The sequence below is a fragment of the Conger conger genome, chromosome 3, assembly GCF_963514075.1.
Source record: "Conger conger chromosome 3, fConCon1.1, whole genome shotgun sequence".
Lineage (NCBI taxonomy): Eukaryota > Metazoa > Chordata > Actinopteri > Anguilliformes > Congridae > Conger > Conger conger.
Window position 1 is genome coordinate 5,159,614 of NC_083762.1, and position 19,583 is coordinate 5,179,196.

Consider the following 19,583-nt stretch of genomic DNA (forward strand, 5'->3'; position numbering starts at 1 on the left):
TGAATGTTTGTTGTCTTACTGAGTCCATACGTATTGCTGGATCCAAAAAGACGTGCTGTCCTTATTGGAGCCGCGATGGTGATGACGGAGCGTCGCTGGGTTTTCAGAGTGGTCCGTCCTGAATGTGTACGGTGTGCTGTGGAAGTTTGGGAAAAGTTTGGGCAAACGCTGCCCTAGTTGTTTCAGTTTACCTCTTTTTACAGCTGTCTTGTGCTCTCTTGTATTTCCACAAATGTTCCTTGGTTAATTTCTGTGTCTGGAGGTTAACCCAGTTTCTCTGACAGTCAACTACAAACTTTTACCTTGCGCTTAGCGTAGCCTTTTCGGTGCGTAAGCTCTCCAAAATAGCACCTAAGTAGGACTGAACTGGTCGTGTTTCTCATCGTGTAAGAATGCGGCACTCTGTCTCCGTCTGCTCTTCTCTGACGACCAGAAACTTTTCCCTTGCAACTTACTTTAGTCTTTTTAGTGTGTCGGCTCTCTGAAATAACAACGGAGCTGATCGTGGTTCCAGTCATTTTGCGCTGAGGTCTACTTCTCCACACTTCTCTGATCCGCTGTTTAGCATTGCTGGGAAGTGCAGTTTTTTTCCTTTTTTTTTCTTGAGAACCTCAATTTTACGCAGGCCTGGGTTTACTGCCGCGTTTAACCAGGAGATTAAGCCTTTCTTCCTTCCTCTTCATCCCAAATCCATCTGCGTTTTGATTTGTCAGGGGTCATTATCTCCACCCGTTCCGCCGCCCCCCCCCCCTCCTCCACTCCTCTGGAACAGTAGATTTCCGTCTTCAGAGATGAGAGATTTTAAAGATTTTGTGCGTTTGAAGTTAATGGGGGGTGGGGGGGAGACGGACGATCGTTATTCAAAGCTCTCCCGGATCGATACGGGCAGCCGCCATCGCGCCGTTAATCTGGGCACGCGCCCGCCTTCCGCTGCGCCTTCTCGGTATTCCGAGGCGGGAGCGCTTCTACGGCGGCTGTCCCGCACGCTAATATGCGCGCGCGGTTTGTTTTGTCTTTATGTTAAGCCCCCCCGCCCCCCTCCTCTTGCCCCTCCCTCACCGCCACACTCATTACGTTGAAAGAAAAGCTGTAGATTGGGAGGGAGATCCTCGGGGGAGATCCCCGGGGGCGATTACGTGCAGCCTGCTCAACATCCAGCGGTGGAACGGACCTAAAATGGCGTCTCCGGCACGGTCTGCTCCCATCTTTCCGGCGGTTTGCCGGCAAGCGGCCGTTGCGTTGTTTACTGTGACCACTGGAAGTTTGTTTTGTTTTGTTTGTTTGTTTGTGTGGATGTCTCTCTTAAGCCATATGACACTCTCGACCTTTATCAATCAATCAAAATGGCCGCTGTACTATTGTTTTGAGCCACTATTAAAAACCCTACTAAAGTTTCCCAACTTTCTCAAAGCCAAAAACCCCTTGCTATTTGTGTGGAGCTACTTAATATTAGGCTTTGGGGCTGTAAGGGTTAATCCTGATCGGAGCTGTAAGGCTTCATCCTGATCGGGGCTGTAAGGCTTCATCCTGGTCGGGGCTGTAAGGCTTCATCCTGATGGGGGCTGTAAGGGTTCATCCTGATGGGGGCTGTAAGGCTTCATCCTGATGGGGGCTGTAAGGGTTCATCCTGATGGGGGCTGTAAGGCTTCATCCTGGTCGGGGCTGTAAGGCTTCATCCTGATCGGGGCTGTAAGGCTTCATCCTGATCGGGGCTGTAAGGCTTCATCCTGATCGGGGCGACTCGCTTGCCCGACATCGCCCACCCGGTGATGCTGTAAAAGGCGGTTGTTTATAAAAAAGCTGGCGGTTACGGTACCGCGGGTGTGCTGACGGTTGTAAGCTGGCGGTTACGGTACCGCGGGTGTGCTGACGGTTTGTGGGGTTTTTGTCGTTTCAGATCGGCAGGAAGCGGCCGGCGGAATGTTCCGGGGATGATCTCTCGGGAGAACGCCCGGACCGCCATCCCGCTACGCCGCCTCCGCGACCCCCCGGGTCCGACCCAGAGCCCACGCCGACCGCCTGTCCCAGCTGCCCTCCGACCCTGCCGGAGAACCTAGAACACCACTGTGGGCGGGGCGGGGCAGGGCAGGGTGGGGTGGGAGGGTGGGGGGGGGGGGTGAAGGGTGTTGGCGCGCTCTGATTGGACAGCTGCTTTGGGCCAATGGTTTCCCTTGACGACGTCACACCCACCAGCCCATTGCCATGGTGACATGAAGGACACGTCCCGTGGGAGAGCCTACCTTTAAGCCTTTTTTTTTTTTTTTTTTTTTTTTGTATTTTATTTTGTTGTTTTCTTTTTTGTGGCATTCTCACTGCTGTTCCGCTTCGGACCAGAAGGGGGCGAAAGGCTCTGTTTTTGTGCGCGTGTGTGTGAGTGAGTGTGTGTGTAGGTGTGTGTGTGCGGGGGCGGTCGGGGGGGTGGGGAGGGGGGCGGGATTATGCTCGGTTGCGGAAGGTTCCGGCGGCTTTTCCGCCAGCTCACCCTGCAGACCAGCCTGCTGCTGCTCTTCCTCTTCTGCATGGTCAGCGTCTTCGTCTCCGCCTACTTCCTGTACGGCGTGAAGCGGGAGCTGGAGCCGGCGGGCGGCGGAGGGGTCGGCCCAGAGGGCCTCTCTGCGGACTGCGACGACCCCAAGGTAGGGACTGAATTTAACGCTTTTACTACAGATTATGATGGCCCTACTACTGATTGTAATGGTCTGCTACTGATTTTAATTGTTTTACTACAGGTTATAGTGGTTTTACGACTGAATATAGTTGTTTTACTACCGATTATAACTATTTACGACTGATATTTATAGTTTACTACTGATTTTAAGGCTTTGTTACTGATTATGATTGTTTACTACTGATCTTAATGATCTACTCCTGATTGTAATGGTCTGCTACCGCTTTTAATGGTCTACTACTGATTGTAATGGCTTACTCCTGATTTCAATAGTTTTATTACAGTTTTAAATAATAATTTTTATTGTTTGTTGATGGTTTTACATAGCTCATTTCTAAAATAGAAAAATGGAAATGACGAGACAAGTTGGAGCTCAATGGCCTTTTGCCGTCTGACCTGTTTTATGTTCCCCCGTCTTCCCCGTGTTCCCCGTGTTCCCCGTGTTCCCCGTGTTCCCCGTGTTCCCCATGTTCCCCCATGTTCCCCCGTGTTCCCCCGTGTTCCCCCGTGTTCCCCCGTGTTCCCCTGTGTTCCTCCGTGTTCCCCGTCTTCCCCGTCTTCCCCGTCTTCTCCGTGTTCCCCCGTGTTCCCCCGTGTTCCCCCGTGTTCCCCCGTGTTCCCCGTGTTCCCCGCGTTCCCCGTCTTCCCCGTGTTCCCGTGCGGAAGGTCACGCCCTCGCGGCTCCTCCCGCTGAAGACAGTGCGGCCCTCGGACACGTCGCGGACGGACCCCGTGGTGCTGGTGTTCGTGGAGAGCCTCTACTCACAGCTGGGCCAGGAGATCGTGGCCATCCTGGAGTCCAGCCGCTTCAGGTACCGCACGGAGATCTCCCCGGGCAAGGGCGACATGCCCACGCTCACCGACAAGGACCGCGGCCGCTTCGCGCTGGTCATCTACGAGAACATCCTCAAGTACGTCAACCTGGACGCCTGGAACCGGGAGCTGCTGGACAAGTACTGCGTGGAGTACGGTGTGGGCATCATGGGCTTCTTCAAGGTGAGAGCGGCGGGCCTCCGGGGTTCCTCAGGGGCACGGTCCGGGGCCGGCCTGATTTCGGTTCAGGCATTTACACTTTACAATGAGGCAACATACTGCCATTAACTAATACAGTTGTTAACATGTATTGATTGATTGTCCAAATACATTAAGCATGAAATGAAATTAACTTTTCATGTAATTACTAACTAATATATAATTTCTCAGTAGTAACTGCATTAGATAATGTAATTTCATGCAATCTTATTGTTTCTGTTTTTTTGGTCAGTTTCATTTCAAGGAATTTCCTGAATTGAAATTTAATTGATACCAACCATGAGCATAGGGGCTTGTTTTCATTAGACTTATAGGCCACTCTTTTATAATAATAATAATAATAATAATAATAATCATTATAATAATAGTGGTGGTCGTAGCTGTGCAGCCCAGGTAAAACCTCATTCACTCACTCGCTCCTTCTCCGGAACGTTCATCAGTACCTCAGCCTCAGATCTTCATCAGTACCTCAGCCTCAGATCTTCATCAGTACCTCAGCCAGTTCTTCAGCAGTAGCTGTTGGAAGTAAATGTCCTGGGGTCCCAGTGTGGAGGTCTCTCTCTCTCTCTCTCTCTCTCTCTCTCTCCCTCCCTCCCTCCCTCCCTGTGTATCAGGACTGGGTTGGGGAAATTGGTTTTGCTACTTTAATTATACTGAGGGAGAACAGGAGGAATGCTTGCTCATAGATAATGCAGACCCCGAGTGATTTACTCTGTCACACACACACACACACACACACACACACACACCCCTCACACACTCACCCAATCGCGCACATGCACCCACACACACACACGCGCGCACACACACCCACACACACACGTGCGCACACACACTCACTCATGCATGTACACACACACACACGCGCGCTTCACATGCTTGCACGCATGCTTGCATATTTTCTCGTAACTCACAACTCTCTCACACCCCCTCACACTCTCACACACCCATCCACTCACACGCCCCCTCTCACAGACACACGCACGCGCCCCCTCTCTCACACACACACACCCCCTCTCTCACCCCCTCTCTCACACACACACACACACTCACACACTCACACACTCACACACACACACTCACACACTCACACACTCACACACTCACACACACACACTCACACACACACGCCCCCTCTCTCTCTCACACACACTCTCTCGCACACACACACACGCACGCACACACACACACACACACTCACACACACACACACACACACGCCCCCTCTCTCTCTCACACACACTCTCTCACACACACACATACACACTCACACACACACACACTCACACACACTCACACACACACTCTCACACACACACACTCTCACACACACACACTCACACACACACACACTCACACACACACACACACACACACACACACACACACACACACACACACTCTCTCACACACACACACACACACACTCACACTCTCACACTCTCTCACACACACACACTCACACACTCACACTCTCTCACACACACACACACACGCCCCCTCTCTCTCTCACACACACTCTCTCTCACACACACGCACACACTCACACTCACACACTCACACACTCACACACACTCACACACACACACACAGTGCAGAGTCTCCCTCCTCCGTGGGTCAGGCCGGGTGAGGCTGTGTGTAATTACGCTCTGACGGATGAATCCTGACGTGGGACACACGTCCCGTTTGCCCCCCCCCCCTCCGCCAGCGGGTCAGTGCAGGCAGATACCACCGTAACCACGGCAACGGCCCCGCGGCTCGGCTCAAGAGCGAGAGACGGAGAGCGAGAGACGGAGAGCGAGAGACGGAGAGCGAGAGACGGAGAGCGAGAGACGGAGAGCGATAGACGGAGAGCGATAGACGGAGAGCGATAGACGGAGAGCGAGAGACGGAGAGCGATAGACGGAGAGCGATAGACGGAGAGCGATAGACGGAGAGCGAGAGACGGAGAGCGAGAGACGGAGAGCGATAGACGGAGAGCGATAGACGGAGAGCGATAGACGGAGAGCGATAGACGGAGAGCGAGAGACGGAGAGCGAGAGACGGAGAGCGAGAGACAGGGGCAGGGGGAAGGGCAGATGATGAGTGAGAGAGGGAGAAAGAAAGAGAGAGCTAGAGGGAGGGGAAGAGAGGATGAGGGAATGCGAGGGGGAGAGGGAGAGAGACAGGAATGAGAGCGCGGGAGAGTGGAAAGCCAGCCACAGTAATCACACGTGCGTGTGCCAGCGTGCCTAAGCTACAGTTCGTCCTTCTGCAGGCTGTCATGACGAGTGTTCAACGCAAGTCCTGTTTGAAAGAAACCCTGTTCCAAATAAGACGCACAAGTTATGGCGGTAGCTGAATTCACAGAGAGGGCGCATCTGTTCCAGCCGAAGAGGAGACTCGAGATTTGAGCGTTTTCGCCGTGTTGCTGCCGCAAGTCTTCCAAGAAGAAGTTGCCGCGGGGTCGGCCGTTGGCTAATGAGGGTGAAACGGGCAGCCAGCGCCTCCGTTTGAAAGAGACGCTGATGAACAGCAGATGAGCGGCATTCATTCCCGGCCCCTGATCGCTCCTCAGGAGCGTCCGTGAGGGGAACAGGTGTTCCGGCTCTCGTTAAAGACCTTTCAGAGGCCGGGAGAGAGAGAGCGGGGGCCCCCGTATCGATTCGGCGAAGGCGCTGATGAGTTGAGTCAGGTGCAGAAATCCCCCGCTGGAGGGATGGCTGGGGGCTTTCAGGGGCCCCCTCCCTGCCTTGCTGCTCTAGAGGGCGGGGCCTGGCATGGAGGCGGAGTTTCTGCTCAATGCATTACCCAGAATGCAATCACCCAGCGGCACTTAAGGGAATGACTGATTGTTTGTGTTCTTATTTTAGTTTGTGTTGATGTGGGAACTTCGGGGGGGGGGGGTCCGACGCATTCGGGCCCTCGTTGCCGTTGGAAACTGCTCTCTCTCTTTCTCAGAGCTGGGGATGGTCTTGTCCTCAGACGGTTCAGCAGAAGGCAGATCTGCGTCTGTCAGTTATAAATACACTCAATGGACCCTCTCTCCTCTGTACTGCTCTGTAAATAGAATAGTTTATATTTTTACTGCAAGAACACCCACACACATTCTTACACACGCACACACGCATGCACACCATGCATACATACAGACAGACACGCACACATACACACAAACGCACATTCTTACACACGCGTACACACAAACGCACATTCTTACACACACAGCGCACACTCAAACACACACAACCATAGTCACACACACAGTGCACACTCAAACACACATAACCACAGTCACTCACACACACACACACACTCACACACACACAGTCACTCACGCACACACACACACACACACACACACACACAGTCACTCACACACATGCACACACACACACACACAGTCACTCACACACACACTCACACTCACTCACACTCGCACACACTCACACATACACAGTCGCTCACACACACACACACACACACACACACACACACACACACACACACACACATACACACACAGTCACTCACACACACACACACTCACACACACACTCACACACATACACACAGTCACAGTCACACACACACACACATACACAGTCACTCACACACTCACACACACACAGTCACTCACACACTCACTCACACACATACACACAGTCACAGTCACACACACACACACATACACAGTCACTCACACACTCACACACACACAGTCACTCACACACTCACTCACACACATACACACAGTCACAGACACTCACACACGCACTCACACACGCACGCACTCACACACGCACACTCACACACACACACACAGTCACACACACACACAGTCACACACACACACACACAGTCACAGACACTCACACACGCACTCACACACGCACTCACATACACGCACACTCACACACACACACACAGTCACACACACACACATAACCGCAGTCACACAGACCCGTGGGCTGAGCCTGATCTTTGCGCTGCGTGGTTGGCACGGCGATGCGGCCCGTTGGTTAAAGTGCTGTAAAGCGGTGATTGTCGCTGCGTTGGGGGCAACGGGAGATCACCACGGCAACTTGCCGAAATGTCACACATGCCTTCCGCTGTGTGAGGACCCACCGTCGCTAAGAACAGCGTCTAAACGAGAGACCAGCGCTGGAAAGATCCCGCCCGGTTGAATTCATTACATCGACCACAAGAGCATAATTAGTTGCAGAATCATAAAACATGGCTTGTGTGCTGAAATGTTTATAATCTCCTGGCCTTTAAACATTTCTGGTTTGTTGCCTTGGCTCAGAACTGCAGTCGAGCGTGTGAGAAAATGCCCGATTTGGGTTCAGCTTGGACACATGCACACGCACACGCACACGCACACGCACACGCCCTGGGGCACTTTAAAATTCCATTACTCATATCCAGTATCAGGAGGGGGGGGGGTTAAAAGGATCTGTGTTTCATTGTGATTGATCTGAGAAGCAGTTAACTGTGAATTACATACATGCATATGAAGACCAAATACGAATAACAATGATAATAGTATTCAGGGTATTCTAGCTGCCAACCTTGGTATGCTACTTGGAAAATTGATTTATTCTTCACGGGTTCAGGTTTTATCTGTGTGATCAATCTAGGACTTGGAACTGCACTTTCCTCTTGGGTTTTCAATGCACTTGTCCCTGGTTCTGATCTGCACTTATTGTACGTCGCCCTGGATAAGAGCGCCTGCTAAATGACTGTCATGTAATGGGAGTTATGTATACGGGACCTTTCATATACAGTTAATGCAGAAATATGAGGACAGTGACACGGTCTTGTCTTATGAAATGAATGTGAGGTAAAAGTATAATTCCTGCACCGATTCCCCTAATATGGAAAGTAAACCCCCTCAATTGAAGCTGAGGGTCTCCATTTTAATCTCATATTCATTATTTTATTTCAAATCGGAGTACAGAGCCAAAAGGACAGAAATGGTGTCTTTGTCCTGATACTTGCATCTAGCTGTACGTAAGATGGTGGATACTAAGCTATACAGAGGGCACACATCCTGTAATAAAATGGCGTAATAGAATATATTTAAAATTGTGAAAGAAGAACCATCTTTGATTATGTTCTCCATCTTCTGGCAGTCAGCAATCTCTCTCCAGTTCCTCAGTTAACGTGACAGGGGGGTGTGTCCAAATTCTCAAAAAAAATGCACCGTCCTTTCCTCCACTCATCTCCTCCCATTGTCCTTCTCGAAAGTGGAGGAAAGAAGGATACATTTCTTCGAGTATCGGGACGCCACCTCGCTGTCGAGAGTCGATCGACGCTCCCGCGCACTAGCGGTGACCTCGTCTCCATTTCTCCAATCTTCCGCAGGCCAATGAGAACAGCCTCCTGAGCGCGCAGCTGAAAGGGTTCCCGCTCTTCCTCCACTCCAACCTGGGCCTGAAGGACTGCAGCGTCAACCCCAAGTCGCCCCTCCTCTTCATCACCAAGGCCCGGGAGGTGGAGCGGGGCCCGTTGCCCGGCGACGACTGGACCGTGTTCCAGTCCAACCACTCCACCTACGAGCCGGTGCTGCTCGCCAAGACCAAGTCCGCCGACAGCCTGCCGCCGCTGGGCCTGGGCCCGGCCCTGCACACCTCCGTGGTGCAGGACCTGGGCCTCCACGACGGCATCCAGCGCGTGCTCTTCGGCAACAACCTCAACTTCTGGCTGCACAAGCTGGTCTTCGTCGACGCCGTGTCCTTCCTCACGGGCAAGCGGCTGTCGCTGTCGCTCGACCGCTACCTGCTGGTGGACGTCGACGACATCTTCGTGGGCAAGGAGGGCACGCGCATGAAGGTCCCCGACGTCAAGGTGACCGCCCGCCCGTCGCCCGTCAGACGCTCATACGCAAAGTACATTGCATTACGAAGCATTACAATGCATTACATCGCATTCCGTGTGTGTTAAATTGTATCACTTTTCATTCATGCGTGCATTAATTTGCCCCCCGTATTCATACATCCGTTAATGTTGTGGCTGTGGCTCCATTGTGTTTCTTGGCGCACCAGGCAATAATAATCTTTATCCACTCAAAAGCTAAAATGTATTTTCAGTGAAAAGAACTTGCGCTGTGTTTTACCTTCAGTAACTTTGTTCTAGTAATGTTTGGAGTAATTCTGACTCTTGGAAAACAAACCCCAAACAGACCAGGAATATGCCTGCAGTCCAAAGGTTTCAGTAATTGTAACCATTTTATTTTCATTTTCATTTTCAAGCTTGTGTTAAGAAAAGGGGGTGACACTTAAGGGGTTAAATAGTAATTGTACACTTTTCTAACTTTAGCAGAACACACTTTTCTTCCATTTTCTTTATGCCAAAATGATATTATTTAAATGTTGAAATGATCACATTGGATTAAAATGTTTCACTATAAACTAGACATGCAAACGCGTTCACAGCAAAAATGCGACGATCTGGAGTGTAATTACCCTTTAAATTACATCACATTGCATTCATCCATGCATTAAATTACACTGTCTTCATACATGCATTAAATTACATTACATTGCATTCACAGATGCATTAAATTGCATTTCTGCAGCCAAATGTTTGGCATCTTGTTGGCACAAGAGTCTTCTTTTTTGGCAGCGATTTAGTTTTCTCCTTTTCATCAGACAATTAGCTGATGTTTGCAAACTTTTCCTGGCGAACGTAAAAAAGTTTGATTATGCTGGCAACAATGACCTGACATCTGCCCCGTTGAACACGTCTGTTTTCTGCAGAAGCGTTTAACTCCCTGCATGGTGCAGGGCCTGTGAAATCCAGCTGTGCCAGCTTGACTAGCTTCAAAAGCCTCACTGGGTATGAGCTGATCTGGCCGCTAGTGCTGGGAGCTTGTCTGAGCTGGTAGCTGGTCAACCAGCTGTTTCAAAACCTAGCTTGAGCTAGTCAAACCATGTAAGGCTGGGAGCTGGTCTGAACTGGTCAACCAGTTAACCATGTCGAGCTGGTCTGAACTGGTCAACCGGCTAAACCATGTCGAGCTGGGAGCTGGTCTGAACTGGTCAACCAGGTAAACCATGTCGAGCTGGTCTGAACTGGTCAACCAGCTAAACCATGTCGAGCTGGGAGCTGGTCTGAACTGGTCAACCAGTTAAACCATGTCGAGCTGGGAGCTGGTCTGAACTGGTCAACCAGCTAAACCATGTCGAGCTGGGAGCTGGTCTGAACTGGTCAATCAGCTAAACCATGTCGAGCTGGGAGCTGGTCTGAACTGGTCAACCGGCTACCAGCTGTTTTAAAACCGAGCTTGAGCTGTTTTTTTTTTTTGTTTTTTTTCAGCAGGGAGATTCTTGTCTTCCGCTCGTGCGCCGTTACCCGACTTTCATATCGCAGACGCTCTCGTCTAGAGTGGCTCTCTGCGTACGGCGACATAAACTCCTCCGTATGAGAAACGGCTCCGCACCGGGGTGACTGCCTTCATGCCGCCAATTTATGCGGCACGTCACTAAAGCGCGATTGCAGTTTAACTGTGCCAGCCTATAACCGTAAAACCCCATCGTAAACGGGACGCAGTTTACATCCTCTTCAGGAAAAGGGGCTTAATGACACACCGTAGATAAGACGTATACGTCGCGATAAGAGGTGCGTATATCTCCGAGATGGATCCCTCATTTCTGTTGCCGTCATTCTGCCTTCACACCGGGCTGCTCGTGGAGGATGGGCTCCCCCTCTATAGCCGGGTTCCTCCCGAGATTTCTCCCCACTGGGGAGTTTTCTTTTTTCTTTTTGGTGGTTCAGGCCTGTGTTCTGCCCAGTTGTCTTTCTGTTACTCTGCGGATCATTTTTGTGACGGCTCTCTGTCAATAAAGCGACTGTTAAAAAAATCTGATAAAACCAATGATTTAACCAATGGGCTTGAATTATTAACCAGTGAGCTTGAATTATTGCACAGCTGTACGGTGTTTTGGTACTGAGTGCCGGCCCGTCTGCTGCATATTTTGAAATCTGAATTTAAGGACTACAAACTCAGGCAGAGGGTGAGTCAACATGTCAGTGAGCCTTTTTCAATGATAGGAAGGGATATACAATGGTGTTGTAACAATTTATTATTTTTTTTAAAACACAGAAAATCTTACCTGTTGTACCTTTCCGTCAGGAAGAGAAAAGGCAGCCTTCCAGACATGTTTGTCCACACCTGTACGTAACACAACTGCACCGTCTCACCTGTCAATCATTCCCGATGAAGTGATTTCAGACGTCATAGGAAACCAAGCGAGACTCTTCAAGTCTGTTTTTTTTTTTTTTGTTTGTTTGTTCTTTCAGGGCCTCGCTCTCTAAAGAGCCGGGGGCCACGTATGTTTCACGCGTGTGCCCCACCCCGTCGGCGTCGTTGTTTCGTGCCTCCTCCCCCTCCGTGGTTTTTTAATACCGGGATAATGAACGTTTCATCTGGGGTGGGAGTAGAGGCCGACGTAAATCAAAGCCTCCTTCGCGCTGACAGCTGTTAGTCCGGGGGTTAGCCGCAAATCCCACTTTTTTTTTTCCGAAGCCTGGCTGGGAGCGTGCTAGCGCTGCGCTAGGCTGGCACCCCGGAGCGAGATCAAACCAGATGAACAAACAAATCAAAAGAGATTAAAAGGATTTTCTAACGGAGAACAGACTGGGTAATGAGGGCAGTGTACCTGGGAGATGTCTTTTTCGAGTGAGTGAGCGAGCGAGCGAGTCAGCCCCTCTCTGTCTGTCCCTAGCGTAGTGGCTAAGGTACATGACTGGGACCTGGATTGTTAGTGGTTCAAGCCCTGGTATAGCCACGATATGATCCGCACAGCTGTTGGGACCTTGAGCATTGCTCCAGGAGGGATTGGCCCCTGCTTAGTCTTATCAACTGTAAGTCGCTGTGGATAAAAGCGTCAGCTAAAAAACACATTATTTCCATATTTATTATTTATTGCTTGGCGCTCTCGTTCTTTCTCCAGGCTCTGTTGGAGACGCAGAATCACCTCCGAACCTACGTGCCCAACTTCACCTTCAACCTGGGCTTCTCCGGAAAGTTCTTCCATGCAGGTGAGGGGGCCGTTTGGAGTGATTCACACAGAGCTGTGTGGCTGTGTGGTCTGGTGTGTAAGTTGGGGTTTGCAGTGTGTCGGTGTGGCCTACTGTGTACGTTGGGGGTTGCTGGGTTGAGTCCCCTGTGTTGTTAAATAGGCCATTGACCTTGATTACTCCAATGAAAATCTTGGCTGTGTGCCAGACGCAAGTGGCATTGTTCGTGTCTGTACTGTATTTGTATAGCTGTTTGTTCTGTGTCTATGAGGGGTGTGTGTGTGGAGGGGTGTGTCTGTCTGTGTGTGTATGTACACGCATGTAAGAGTGTGTGTGAGAGAGAATGTGTTTGTGTTTAAGAATGTATCCCTCTGTGCCTGTGTATTACGTGTGAGAGTGTGTGTGTAAGAGAGCAGGTGTGTGAGGGTGTGCTTGTATGTGTGCTTGTGTACATTAGCGGTACTTAAGTCCCTGTGTACGTGTGCATGTGTGTGTGTTGTGTGAGAGAGAGCGTGTACGTGTGCATGTGTGTGTGTTGTGTGTGTCTGTGTCTGTGTCTGTGTCTGTGTTGTGTGTGTGTTTATGTCCGTGTGTGTGTGTGTTCATGTCCCTGTGTGTGTGTGTGTGTGTGTGTGTGTGTGTGTGTGTGTGTGTGTGTGTGTGTGTGTGTGTGTGTTCATGTCCCTGTGTGTGTGTGTGTGTTTTGCAGGTACAGACGAGGAGGACCTTGGTGATGACCTCCTGCTGTCCTATGTGAAGGAGTTCTGGTGGTTTCCTCACATGTGGAGCCACATGCAGCCGCACCTCTTCCACAACCAGAGCGTGCTGGCCGAGCAGATGCTCCTGAACCGCCGCTTCGCCGCTGTGAGTGACTATACCCCATTATACACTACTACAGACCATATACACTACTACAGACCTTTATACACTGCTACAGACCATTTACACTAATACAGACCATTTACACTACTACAGACCATATACACTACTACAGACCATTTACACTACTACAGACCATATACACTACTATAGACCATACACACTACTACAGACCATATACACTACTACAGACCATATACACTACTATAGACCATATACACTACTACAGACCATTTACACTACTACAGACCTTTATACACTGCTACAGACCATATACACTACTACAGACCATTTACACTACTACAGACCATATACACTACTACAGACCATATACACTACTACAGACCATATACACTACTACAGACCATACACACTACTACAGACCATATACACTACTACAGACCATATACACTACTACAGACCATATACACTACTACAGACCATATACACTACTATAGACCATACACACTACTACAGACCATATACACTACTACAGACCATATACACTACTATAGACCATACACACTACTATAGACCATATACACTACTACAGACCATATACACTACTGCTAAACAGAATCTGTTTGACTGCCGTTAAGTGAGGAGGGGGGAAGTAGAGCTGTAGCCTATGGCTCTGGGGGAAGAATGCGTGCTACTGTGTGAAAGATGTTGAAGGAAAATTTAAAGGTTTAAACCAAATGCACGCCCGCTCGTAAACTTCCAGGACGTGGATGGGAAAAAACTGGTGTGAAAATACACAAGTATAAAAATGTGATAATTTGAATATAAACATTAAGATCTGTTCCCATGGTTATAACCAATTTACTAAATTGAGGAAAATAGCAACAATGCAGCGTCCGTGAACGTTCTCATCTGAACATTCAAACGCTGGTGTCACGGTCACTACAAGTGACCGAAAGCAGCCCGAGTTCTTCTTCATTCCAAAAAACTATTCTTCAAAGGGTGAATAAATAGAGGGAAGAAACGTCCTCCTCGGTCAAGCTAACGTCATCGCGCGCTTCTGCACTTAGCGGTTAATAGCTGGGGGGTAACCTCAGACGGACGGTACAGTGATGAAATCGCTGAACGGTGTAATTAGGGATCGTTTCTGAATGACGTACGCGCTGTGGTCGGCCGTGCAGTCGGACGGGTAGGTGTGCAATCGACGCCCAAAAAAAACTTTCGGCTCCCTGGCATTTTGGACCGTTTGCGTCGATACCGAGGAAACCTGACCCCGGATACGATTCGGACAATTTCCAAAAACTTCTGCTGTCCAGACCTTAGAGTTATCAGGTTGTAAGTGACATTTTTCACTAAAGAAATTGTTTGTGTCATAAATATGTTGCTCATAGAGCAATTCCATGGGATTTTGCTATTGTACATTGACGGTACTTTTCGGGTGTCTGTCATTTTGATCTATGAAGAACTGCCTTGCATTTCAGTTTTGCTGTGTTCGGATGTGAATGCTTTGACGCTCAATATCTCAAAACTACTCCGTTTTACGCAGCTAGGACCTTATAATTCCCTGGTCACGCAGTGTGAACTGGAAGTCGGATCAGGTGTAAACAGGAACTCACTTACATTACATTATTGGCATTTGGCAGACACTTCCAGTGTAAACAGGAACTCGGTTGTAGTCTGAACAGGAACTCGGCTCCAGTGTAAACAGGAACTCAGTTGTAGTCTGAACAGGAACTCGGCTCCAGTGTAAACAGGAACTCAGTTGTAGTCTGAACAGGAACTCGGCTCCAGTGTAAACAGGAACTCAGTTGTAGTCTGAACAGGAACTCGGCTCCAGTGTAAACAGGAACTCAGTTGTAGTCTGAACAGGAACTCGGCTCCAGTGTAAACAGGAACTCAGTTGTAGTCTGAACAGGAACTCGCTCTCTCCCTACAGGAACACGGAATCCCCACTAACCTGGGCTACGCGGTGGCTCCCCACCATTCGGGCGTGTACCCGGTGCACGTGCAGCTGTACGACGCCTGGAAAAAGGTTTGGGGGATCAAGGTGACGAGCACGGAGGAGTACCCCCACCTGAAGCCTGCACGCTTCCGCAGAGGGTTCATCCACAGCGGGATCAGCGTGAGCACCTTTACCTGCTTACCTTACCTGTACCTGCTTACCATTACCACACCTTTACCTGCTTACCATAACCCTTACCTGTTTACCATTACCACACCTTTACCTGCTTACCATAACCCTTACCTGTTTACCATTACCACACCTTTACCTGCTTACCATAACCCTTACCTGTTTGCCATTACCACACCTTTACCTGTACACCATTACCACACCTTTACCTGCTTACCATAACCCTTACCTGTTTGCCATTACCACACCTTTACCTGCTTACCATAACCCTTACCTGCTTACCTTTACCACACCTTTACCTCACACACCCTCATCCTTTCACTAGCCTCATACTCCTACATGGTTCGTCCAATAATGAGTTTGAAAGGAAATTAAACCAATTTAGGCTGAATTCCATTCCTCTTCAACCTCTTCAGGAAGTTAACTGAGCGCCCAATGCATGAATCAAGAAAGTCCTCCCAGGTCGTTATGGCCATTTCCCCCTCATTCATTTCCTGGATTGACTGAATTAAAATCAAATTGGACACCGCCCACCCCCCCTGAAAGATTGTGATATAAAGTGCATTCATTTCAGGAGAGGAAGAGCTGGTCTCGCATGACGCTTTAGGCTTTCCATTTCGGTGATGAACGGGCTGTGTTGCCATCGCCTGTATTTCAATTTACCGTACGGTGCATTCTGCTCTCAGGCAGAAGTGCATGCTGGCTATTTTATTTTATTTTATTTTATTTATTTATGTCCTCAATGTGGCCGTTAATATTTCGGGATGGACCTCCTGTCATTGCCCCGGCCGTTTCTGACGCGCGGCAGAGTCTGAACGTGGTGCCGCTGATCAGGCCCGGGAGGGAAATGGGATAAAGTCGCGATCTGTCACCTCTGTGCACCCCTCGAAACTGGCTCGGGACCGCAGGTGGGTGCAGAAGTTGTGTTTTGCGGTTACGTTCAAAACTCTGAGATTTTTTTAGTGCTTGCCTCCTGCATTCAAATGTGAGGCTTTATATAAAGTACACGCATTTCACAAACACTCTTATCCAGAGATACGTTCACGGGCTTTCCAGTTCTTTCGTAGTATTTATGCGACAGGGTATGTCCTGAAGGGGTTCAGTTTAACCTCCTAAGACCCGCACTTTTTTTTGGTATGCATTTTTAATTTCTCTTTGCTATTTGGGCTTATTGGAACCTGATAAGTATAAAAACTAAGCATCATCTTTTGACATGATGTAGTTTTTGAGAAAAATGATGTCCACATATGTGGACTCTCAGTCTTAAGATTTAAGTATTATGGTTGTACAGCCCAAAATGTGGAGTCCACGCATGTGTACGCCAGGTCTTAGGAGGTTAAGCACCTCGCTCACAAACAACTGCAGTGTCCTACCTGGGAAACGAACCGGAAACGTTTAGGTTACAAGCTCGTTCCCCAAACCCCATTACGCCAGGGATGATCGAATCACGGTCCTCCAGGGCCGAGGACTGCTGGTTTCCCCACCCTCCCTTTACCTTGCCGACTTCTGGTCACCTGCCATTTTCTGCTGCCGGTGGCTGAACTCGTATCTGAAACACACCCCTAGTGGTGGAGTGAGTCAACTGCACCCATCCTGAATTGTGAAATATGTTGCGTCCCCATGATGTATCCAGAACCAGGAGCGGGCAATTCTGGTCCTGGAGAGCTGGTGTGTGCGCAGATTTGTTTCCACCAGTTACTCTGGTTAACTAATTGGCTGTGTGTACCAACAACTGGTTGGCTTCATTACAGCATAAATCTTTGAAATGGGGACACAAGAACAGTCTTTGGCTGTCATTCGTGCGCTCATCAAGGAATGTAGCGAAGATATGAGCGTAAATATGAGGGCTAATTGGCAAGATGTAATTAGGCCAGATGTTGGCATGAAAACCAGAAACCGATAGGCTCCTTCTGTCCTCTGTTAACCTCTGGATCTCTTCACGTCCGTCCCATAAGGTAAGGGCTCTCAAACTCTGCCCAGGGCCCCCTTGTTTATATGGGTTTTTGTTCCGGCCAATCTCTTGATGGATTGCGGTTGTTGAAAACTTTGTTGTTCGCGGTTGTTTACTGAAAAGCAGGAACACAGTTTCGGCTTGGCGCTTCTCCCTCTGTTTGACTTTGAATTCTTCCGCGAAAGGGCGGCGTTTCAGTGTCCAGATGTCCACGGTTTCAGTGGGTCCCCACTGATTTCCCCTTTTAGTCTGTAGTTCAATTAATTAATGTAATGACTTTCTAAAGGAAAGGCAGCAGCACACAGGACATGAAAGCCTTATTTTATCTGGCTTTTTTTTTTTTTTACATGTGAATATAATATAAATATGACTTGTATTATGAAATAATGCAGCCAGGGTCATCACACAGCCAGTAAGTGTCAAATTAAGAGCATTTTACTGCTCTTTGCAATCCAGGGGATGTAATTGTGTGGCTGGAACACAACATTTGGGAACACTTGCCCTAAAGTGCCCTTGAATGTATTACACGCACACACACACACACACACACACACACACGTATAGCACATTATGTGTCCATAAGTGTGATACCAGGTTGCTCTTGGAGATCATTTGGCACGATGACTACAGTGAGAAGACGTTTGTTTTTCAGTCCATTGTGTTTACAGGACATCGCTGCCGCTTAGCATTACACAGCTCCCTCTTAAACCTCCTTTCTCCCCTACAATATATTTGTGCACAGAGACTTTTCAGGTTAAAGACAGGCTGAAGGCTGCAATGGCAGTTCCTCACCTGGTAGTCGAACCTACAACCGTGCAGTTAAACCCCCAAGTGTGCTAATCACTGTATTGTTTCACAAACAAGCCAATAAATAAAACACGCATGAATCGTGCCGGTGCGAATGAGCGTTGGCTACTTGGGGGACAGCCTGTAGCGTAGCGGCTAAGGTACATGACAGGGACCCGGGAGGTCGGTGGTTCAAGTCCCGGCGTAGCCACAATAAAGACTCACACAGCTGTTGGACCCTTGAGCCAGGCACTGCACTGTGACTGCACACTGCTCCAAAGTGACTGGGATGGGTCAAATGCAGAGGACAAATTACAATAAATTTCAATAAAGTTGATGTTTTCCTTATTTCTCATCGGTGTAAGTATTCCAGAATTGCAGCCCTCTCCCCCCCCCCCCCCCCAAATGAAAGTCAGACCCTGTCTGTGCTCATATCCTCGGCTGGCTTAAATTCCACGCGGCCTGTACATAAAAGCCGCACGGCTGTCATAAGTAGTTTGTGTTGTTGTGCGAGCGTCGTTAGGTCGCCAGATGTTGCGGTTTGATGTCTGGGGTCTCTCCCTCTCTCTCTTTCTCTTTCTCTCGTCCCTCTCCCTCTCTCCCCCTCTCTCCCCCTCTCTCTCTCTCTCTCTCTCTCTCTCTCTCTCTCCCTCTCTCTCTCTCTCTCTCTCTCATGGCGGGGAGTTGCATGGGTAGAGCACCGTGGGTCTGATGCGTCCTCTTGAACGTTTCGGTGAGGATTTCTGTCCTCTGAGGGTTTTTAAACAGCCATTTCATTCTCGGCGCTGATTCATCCCCGCACACTGACACCTCTCCGCTTGAAGCTGCCAGTTTCGTCTCTCGAAATGCGCTCTGTTTTTGTTTCTCCCGGCCGCCACGATAAGTCTCTCCGCTGCAGGCCGCTAATGAAATGTAGACAAATTTGTATCCCGTACGAAATGTCATCAGACGCGCGGCGTGATGTGAAGCCTCTCGCCGATGATGTCCTTGAGATTGAGCGCAGAGGAAAGCGCCGTGTTTGTGCAGAGATGATGGATATCTCCACTCTGAGCTGCAGTGTGTGTGTGTGTGTGTGTGTGTGTGTGTGTGTGTGTGCGTGTGTGTCTGACAGTGTGTGTGTGCGTGTGTGCGCGTGTGCGCGTGTGCGCGTGTGGGCGTGTGCGCGTGTGCGT

The 19,583-nt window shown here is 49.4% G+C and overlaps 1 protein-coding gene across 1 annotated transcript in view; it reads left to right on the top strand.

Annotated features, from left to right (window-relative positions):
- The first annotated feature begins 2,438 nt into the window (after nucleotides 1–2,438).
- Nucleotides 2,439–19,583, top strand: part of ndst1a (N-deacetylase/N-sulfotransferase (heparan glucosaminyl) 1a) — a 36,702-nt gene continuing 19,557 nt past the window's right edge. The window contains exons 1-6 of the mRNA XM_061236324.1: nucleotides 2,439–2,636; nucleotides 3,335–3,664; nucleotides 9,047–9,529; nucleotides 12,637–12,724; nucleotides 13,413–13,567; nucleotides 15,480–15,665. Coding sequence (XP_061092308.1) covers nucleotides 2,439–2,636; nucleotides 3,335–3,664; nucleotides 9,047–9,529; nucleotides 12,637–12,724; nucleotides 13,413–13,567; nucleotides 15,480–15,665 — 1,440 coding nt within the window. The remainder of the gene's footprint in view (nucleotides 2,637–3,334; nucleotides 3,665–9,046; nucleotides 9,530–12,636; nucleotides 12,725–13,412; nucleotides 13,568–15,479; nucleotides 15,666–19,583) is intronic.